At 58.6% G+C, this 7738-nt stretch overlaps 1 protein-coding gene across 1 annotated transcript; it reads right to left on the reverse strand.

Annotated features, from left to right (window-relative positions):
• Positions 1 to 1616: 1616 nt before the first annotated feature.
• On the reverse strand, positions 1617 to 7185 carry EDN2 (endothelin 2). Its single transcript, NM_001310179.1, is given in 5 exon segments — positions 1617 to 2315; positions 3838 to 3936; positions 4863 to 4985; positions 6510 to 6666; positions 7035 to 7185. Coding segments are annotated over 5 exon segments (537 nt in total). The 5' UTR covers positions 7099 to 7185; the 3' UTR covers positions 1617 to 2221.
• Between the last annotated feature and the right edge of the window lie 553 nt (positions 7186 to 7738).

The raw sequence follows: 7738 nt of genomic DNA on the forward strand, positions 1-7738 counted from the left end.
TGGTGGTATATTTCCAAAGTCCAGCTCTGATCAGGTCCCCTGTGGCTCATAGCCCTTTTGTGGCTCACAAGAGAGGGTCCAGCTTCCTTGCTTTGGTCTCGAGGTCTCTCTGGCATCATCTCCTGCTGCTCTTCCCTCACCATGCTCCAGCCACACGGGTTCTCCATGGGAACCGCCTCTGTCCATCCTGCTACCATAGCTTCACCCTCCCTGTTCCCTCCGTCTGGAATTCCCTCTCTAATCTCTTCCTATTTGAGTTTTACTCATCTTCGGAGGCTGTGGGAGCAGCCCCTTTGTCCAGGAGTCTTATTCTGACCACTCCTCTTTCCCTGAGCCGCCCACCTCAGGTCCGTCAGCAAAAGGGCTGTTCTGGTCATTACAGAATCACTTCTGACAGCCCAGCAAGCAGCCTCTGACTCTTATCAGGCCGAGGGCTGAACCCAGCAGTCTGTTTCATGTTCATACCTTTCCTACAAGCTAGAGACTATTGTTTCCCATTTTGTAGATTAAAAAAAAAAAAAATGAGGCCCAGAAAGAGATTTATCCCAGGTCATGCTGCAGTGGTGATCCGTGAATTCCATCAAAAATATTTTAAAAATCCATCCATCTATCCATCCATATGTACCCTAGACTCTGGGTTCATCCTGACGTCACCACTTACGGTGTGACCTTGGGCAAGTAAATTGCCTTCTCCATACATCAATTTCCTCATCATTAAAACAGAGTAATAAAAATTCCTCTGTCACAGGTTACCGAGATGCAGTTAGTATCAGTCAAGTGCAAGTACACAGTAGGATTTCGATATGTGTGGCATGACATCCTTCCAGGAGGGGGTCAGGGCTGGCTTCATGGACAAGGCAGGATCAGAATAGTGTGTAAATAATTATCTCGCAATAGCCGTTTGGGCCACCTGCCACTCCCAGCCCAGCCCAGCCGGGAGAAAAGGGAACAGCTTGTCACAGGAGGATTTGGCAGGCATGGAGGCTGTGGGTCCAGGCAGCTATCAGCAGGGGTGATCCTGACTGCTGGTCAACCCTGGAACTCGGGTGGGCTGCTTCTCCGGCTTTGGCAGGACTGATCGACCCAGGCCTGGAGCCCTGGGCTTCCGCGGTTGAAGCTCACGTCTTGTTCACTGGCGAGGCCCGAGGCAAGGGACGAGTGAGGGCCAGGCCGTAGCACCATCATAGCATCCATCACTGGCCCCTCGGGTTGCACACGGTCTTGAGACCCATCTGACTATAGCCTTTGCTGCACAGATACACTCTGGGCCTCACGACAGCTCCTGGTGAGGGCTGCTTGAGCAGAAGTGGGTCTTGATTCCTTCCAAACATGCTCCTGGGAAAGGCCTGGCCGTCGGTGACTGGCCCAATGGGAACACAGGTCCCAGAATCCTGGATTTCAAAGCTACAAATGGCTGCTCAGGCACGTTGATAGGCGAGGGCCTAGAGAGGCTGGGTTAGCAGCTACAGGTGACCAGCAAGAGCCTGGGGGAATAGAACCCTGGGCTCTGGCTTCTGCCCCAGACCCTTTCTCTCTCCTTCCTGTGTCCCCTTAACTTCCGAGCAGCCTGTTCCTGAGAAGGTCCTCCCACCTCTGCTTCAGCCAAGACAAAATATCAGAGTAACACTTCTTCGTTTATTAAAAACACAAGTCCGCAGGTAAATAAGAGTCTTAAAAAAATACATTAAAATAAATAACAGAATCCTCCACGTTCTTAGAGGAAATAAGTTATATACAGACAGATGAAGCCGAGCAGGCCGTTCTCACCAGGAGCATCCTGGGGACAGGGCGGTAGAAGGACTCTGGGCTCTGGGGAGGGAGAACTGGAGGGGGTAGGCGGGGCCTGCCTAGGACACCAGCCCCGTCCAGCCTCCAGCGCTGGCTTCCGTCTGAGGGTCCACCACTGCTCGCCGATCTCAGTTTGTAGCCAATAGACAGGAAACCTCTCAGGACGTGGTCTCTGGGTTAGCACGCTCCTCATGTAGTTCCTTCTCGCGGGGCGGCGGGGCTGGGACTAGTGGGGGGAGGCCGCCCCGCAGCCTGGGGCTTTCCTGGGTAGGGTGAGGACATGAGCTGACTTGGGAGAAGCTCCTTCACCCGTGCAAGGAGGCCAGAGCTCGTGCCGCCTCAGCAGGTTGTGTCCCTGGCCCTGGGCTGCTCCTCTCCTCGAAGCCCCACACGGGCTCCTTCCCAGCGTTCCTTGGCAATCTGGCAATCAGTGCTATGTTTTCCTTCGCCTGGGGTACATGGGCCTCGGCTCCCTCTCTGCCTCCTGGTGTTGTCTGGCAAAGCGGATCTTGGTGGCAGAAATTTCCCTGGAATAGAGAAGGGTCCATTTAGCATCTTGGGAGGTATGGGCTGCCCAAGTGTTCCCTAGGACAGGCAGCAGCGACAGGACCTGACCCCCTTAATCATAGCTGCCCTGGGGTCGGGGGCAGCCACAGCTCATCCTGAAAACAAAATCTGCACATCAGGGACAGGCCAGGTACTAGAATCTCCTCTGCCCATGGGGACTTTGATGAAGCTGATGTTCAATGTCAAAGGCTGCCCCAATGACCGGAGGGCCAAGAACAGCGTACCTCCTCTGACTTGCCTTCCCGCCTCCATATCCGCGCTCCTGCCGTTCCTTCTAGGCTCTTTACCTCCCCTCACCCAAATTCCACGGACTAAAATTCCCATTCTTCAAGGTCCCGCTCAAAGTGGTTCAACCCAGACAAATATGGGTCTTAGCTGCCCTTTGAACTGGGAGGAGCCCCTCGCAGGGGCTCCAGCATTATCCAAAGGGTCTTGTCCTGACTCCAAGGGTTCTAGCCTGGAGCTGGGAGTCTGCCTGCAGTTCTCAGCTATGGGAACTGAAGCAAGCATGGCAACCTCCCCGAGTCCCTTTCTTAGCCTATAAAATAAACCCAGGCCTGGCCGGTGTGAGGATGAGAATGGGAGGCCAGAGGCCGTGCACGCTTGCGAAGTCTGATTCTTGATTCTGCTCGTCCTTGGACAGTTCCCTATGCTGGATCTTCCCTTTCCCTTCCCCATCTGGTCTTCTAGGTTTCAGCCTCCCCACAAAGATGGGAGCCCCCAGGGGGCCACGCTGGGCCCCAGTGCTGGCTAGCTCCGAGGAGCCTCAAGGACAGAGGTCTGAATGGTTAACATCTCCAGAGGTCGCACTGGGTGCCTTCCACCTACGTCAATGGATCCGCCCTCACAACGACCCCTACAGATGGCTTGCCCTGATGTACCAGGCTCAGAAGCACAGAGAAGTGAAGCAATAAGCCCAAGGTCACAAAGGCTTGTTTGTGGCACAGCAGGTGTTCAAATGGGCCAGTCCTGGCTCAGAACTGTCCCCTCAGCCCCTCGGCTGCACGGCCAGATGTGGGGGCTCTATTCTCAAGTCAATGTGGTGAGACAGGCCTTTGTGCGCACATCCCATGGGCCAGGCCTCGCGCTGAGCCCTGCCGGGGCTGCCAGGAAGGGGATCCGGTTTGGGACAGGGAGGAGGGGACAGGCTAGATCACCGAGCATTCTGGACCCATCGCATAGGAGACACTCACACCTGAATTAATATCCGACTCCTTCTTTCCACCATCACAGTCCCTCCGCCCCCCCTAAGAAAGTCAACCTCCAGGCCTAGTGGGGACAGAGAGCACAGCAGCTAAGACCCCTGGCTCTGGAGCCGGTCAGCTGCCTGTCATGGACTGCTGGGATGTTGGGCAAGTGCCTTCACTTCTCTGAGCCTCAGTTCCCTTGGTGCCCAGTAAGGACCCAGTCCCACCTTCTTGGAGAACAAAGGTAACGTGCAAGGCATACAGGAGGTGCTCTGCCCGTGCAGGCACCCCTTACCTCAGCTGCTGGAGGAGCTCTCCTGCGGACGTCCATCTCTGGCCGGCCTGGAACACGTCGGCAGGAGACCTGCTGCCTGGGACTACCACAGCTTCGGCCCTGAATGAACAGCATTAGGACCCAAGTGAGGGGCTGTCCAGGGCCCTGAGAACACCTGGCTGTGGGCCCAGTGCCCCCCCCCACTCTCACCCCAAACAGATCCGTTTCCACCCCTGTGCACCTGGTATCCTTCCTTTCCCAGGCGGCGTGGGGGCTGAGGAAAACTGAGCTGCCGGGAATGTGTTCTTAGCCTCAGAAAGAGGCAGCTGGGGGCCCGGCCTTCCCAGAATCCAGCCACCTGCAGCTGAGCACAGTTCTTTGCGAGGGGAAACTGAGGCAGGGGTGGGGCCACAGCCTGAGTCTCAGAGGAGGAGTTTCTCATAAATCATCATAGGAAGGGCAGGTTTGGGACTGGGAAGCCAGTCTCTGCTTTCCCCAAATCCTCCAGGTGCACAAGCAAAGGAACACAGTCTCCCACTCCTTTTACACGTGGGAAAACTGAGGCCCAGAGAGTTAAGAGACTTGGCAGAGCGCCCCACCCACCGCCCTCCAACCCCCAGCAACTCTGTGACAACCCTAGAGTAGTGCCACGGTCTCCCAAGTCTAGTTGCTACTTCTCCACCAAGAAAGCTCCAGAGCGCTCCACGCTGCAGCTCAGAAGCCAAAGCTCAGCGCCCCTGGGCAGACAGACGGAGGCTGCTGTCCCCACTCTCCTTTGACAGGACAAGTCCTATCCCCTCTGTGCCCGAGCAGCTTCTGTTGTCCCTTGGGAGTGTCCCTTCTGCCCAGGAGTGAGGGTGGGGTGCTCTCAGAAGCCCCCAGTGCTGGACAGTGGGAGGGACTTGGGGTGACTGGCTCTCCACAGAAAGGGGGGCAGCTTAAGGGGCTCCCAGGACCCTGCTCCCCCACCAGTAGCCACTCTGCTTCTCTGCCGGTCTTCCAGATGCCCTGTTCCCCCAGCCCCTGCAGGTGGGGTGCCAGCTTACCAGGGCCTTCGATGGCAGAAGGTGGCACAGGCGGGGTCCCCGCTGCTGGAGCACTCACAGCGCTTCGGCAGGGAGCGGCGCCGGCGTCTTGGCGGGTTTCCCAGGCCGTAAGGAGCTGTCTGTCTGTGGGCAGGCAGCCAGCAAGGTAGTGGTATAGGGTGGAGAGAGCAGAGGGGAGGGGGAGAGAGGGAGAGGATTAGATAAACTCCGACCACTGGCAAGCAGAGAGTGTCCGCAGCACACACAGGGACGGCCACCCATGCCCCTGGGGTGGAAGTAAAAACGTTCCCAGCCCCTGACCTCAAGAAGGCCCAGTGCAGGCCCCTCCCTGGCTGCCAGGTGGTGGGGGAAGAGGTCCTTCTCCCTTTCTGGGCCTCTGCGTGCTCCCACATCCCCAGCCCCACTCAGTAAGCCTCCCAGCATGGAGAGGAGGTGCCAGAACAGTGCTCCCTCCCTAAGTCGGGAAGTGGGGAGTCCTCCCAGCCCCTCCCAGACAGGAACTTGAGCTGATGGAGAGGGCCAGGCTGGTCCCCGTGGAGGAGGGGAGGAAATGCCATCTCACAGAAGTAAACATACAGGCTCTCAGCTAAGCTGCCCTCACCTGGTCATCCCTTGCCCGGAGGGCGATAAACGTGGCTTACTTAGAGCACGCTGACTTAGAAACAGTGTGTGCAAGCGCTTGTGTGTGTGCATGTGTGTGTGTGTGTGTGAGAGAGAGAGAGAGAGAGAGAGAGAGAGGGAGGGAGAGATCAGGTGGGATTGATTTCAGATTCAAAGTCTGGCCAAGGCAGGCTGTGGGCAGGGCAGGGGCCCTGTGGCCGGTTGGACCAGCACCTTCGGGTGCCAGAGCTAATTTTAGACAATGTGGTTGAAGTTGTAATGACTCCCAGGTAGACCCAGCACGCAGGGACTGGCAGCGTTCCCGCCCTGAGCGAGTGTTTGGATGCGGATTATCTCCACACGCTTACGTGCAGAGCTTCTCTTGCCTTTTGCAATTTGGGGAAGGAAAAAAAAAAAAAAAACACACAAACACCCAGAGAAACTTCAGCTCGAAGTATGCAGTGGCCCGGAGGCTGTGCGGGTGCAGACAGAGCAGACAGCCCTGGGCTCCCACCCCAGCGCTGCCAGGTGACACAGCCCAGGCTTCTCGTCTTGTCACTGCAGACGGCAGCAGCGCCCGCGTCGTGGGGAGGACGAGGGGTTCGCGAGCTGATAACAGACGAGCCGTGCTTGGCACAGAGCCTGGCACCGTCAAGGCATGGGTGCTGTCATTCAGTGTCTTATTCTTGGAAGATCATGCCGAGGCCGCATGGCAGAGTGGGCGTGAGCTTCGGCAGCTGCGGCCTAGGAGGGAGCCTCCACCTATGCCTTACTCCTTCCTGTGCAATCTTGGGGCAGGCACCCGACCTCTCTGAGCCTCAGTGCCCTGATCTGGAAAACGGGGCCAATACCAGCCTGTTGCAAGAACTCTCCCAAGGTAGCCCTGTGTGACGGGGCAGCCCCCACGTGGAAGTTGGAAAAATAACCAGTCATTCTCCCTAGTAGCGCAGTGACCCTGTCTGGAGGCCCAGGGAGAGCTGGACTCTGCGAGACATTCCTCATCCCCTGCCCTGCTGCCGGCCGCCCCACCTGGATCCCCGCGCTCACCCGGGGGTGTTCACCCAGATGATGTCCAGGTGGCAGAAGTAGACGCATTCCTTGTCCAGCCAGGAGCTGCAGGAGCAACGTCGAGGCCGCAGGTGGGAGCCTCGGGCCCGGGGCGAGGGCGCGGGGTGATCCGGAGCAGCGGCCACCTGGCCCTTGCCTGGGTGTCCAAGGAGAGAGAGAGAGAGGCAGAGAGGTGGGTCAGGGCGCCTGGCACTGCTGGGATAGGGGACCTGCCGGGCTCCTCCTCTTGCATAATCGAGGAAGTTGGCTTTCTTATTGCTCAGGAGCTCCAGGCCAGCCTGGGGGAAGCCCCAGCAAAGCCAGGTGAGAAGGGCCAGTGCTGTCTGTGCTTTGCAGCAGCTCTGTCCTTGCCAAGCTCCCCAGAGCTGCCGTGGCTGCAGGACTCCCACCCCTGAGGGCCCCCAGCTGACCGGCGAGTACTGGGAACTGGGGAGGGAGACACCTGCAAGCAGCCCCGGAGGGGGTGGGGCGGCTGCTGTAGCAGGTGAGGCTGGGGAGGCTCACCTTCCTGCAGAGCCAGGAGCAGGGCCAGAGCGACGGAGCACCAGGCAGTGGGCACGGCGACCATAGCAGCGGTGGAGCGCACGGGCTGGAGGAGAGGAAGGAGTGTGCCTGTCGCCAGCGTCCTGCTGCCAAGCCGAGCTGATAGCTCATTGCCTCAGTGCCCTGGCGGCTTCTTATAACACCAAGCGCAGCCCCGCCCCTGCCCATCCAGCCCTGCCCCATACAGGAGAGCGATGACACCGCCTCCACCCCAGGGTGCACGCCTTGGCTGGCCTCCCTGGTGTGGGGTGGGGGAGGAGGGCAGGGGAGGGTGGAGGCGGGAGGGAAGGCCCCGCTCTCCTCCTTCTGTGCCTGGAGCACCTCCTGGAGTACGGCAGCTCTCCTGCAGTCCCTAGGGACCCCTCCCGGTTCTGCTGGGCTGCCTCAAGTCACCCCCAATGTGCCTGACCCCCTTCCTCGCTCTCTGTTTTGCTGCTCCAGGGCTCTTGCTGAGTCAGGAGTGGGAAGGGGGAGATCCATGAGCACAGCCCTGCTTCTCCTTGGGGGAGACCCTGCCATCCTGCCTGCCCACTGCCACCCAGGCTGAGGACGCCCCTTCTGTTGTGTGGGAGGGGAAAGGGGGTGTTCAAGGCTTTGTGGCCTTGGGCAAATCAGAGCCCTCTCTGGGCTGGCTTCCCTCGGTGAAGGACACAGCTCACCCCTGA

This window comes from Mustela putorius, unplaced genomic scaffold, assembly GCF_011764305.1.
Source record: "Mustela putorius furo isolate JIRA1106 unplaced genomic scaffold, ASM1176430v1.1 tig00003853_pilon_pilon_pilon, whole genome shotgun sequence".
In the NCBI taxonomy this organism is placed as follows: Eukaryota; Metazoa; Chordata; class Mammalia; order Carnivora; family Mustelidae; genus Mustela; species Mustela putorius.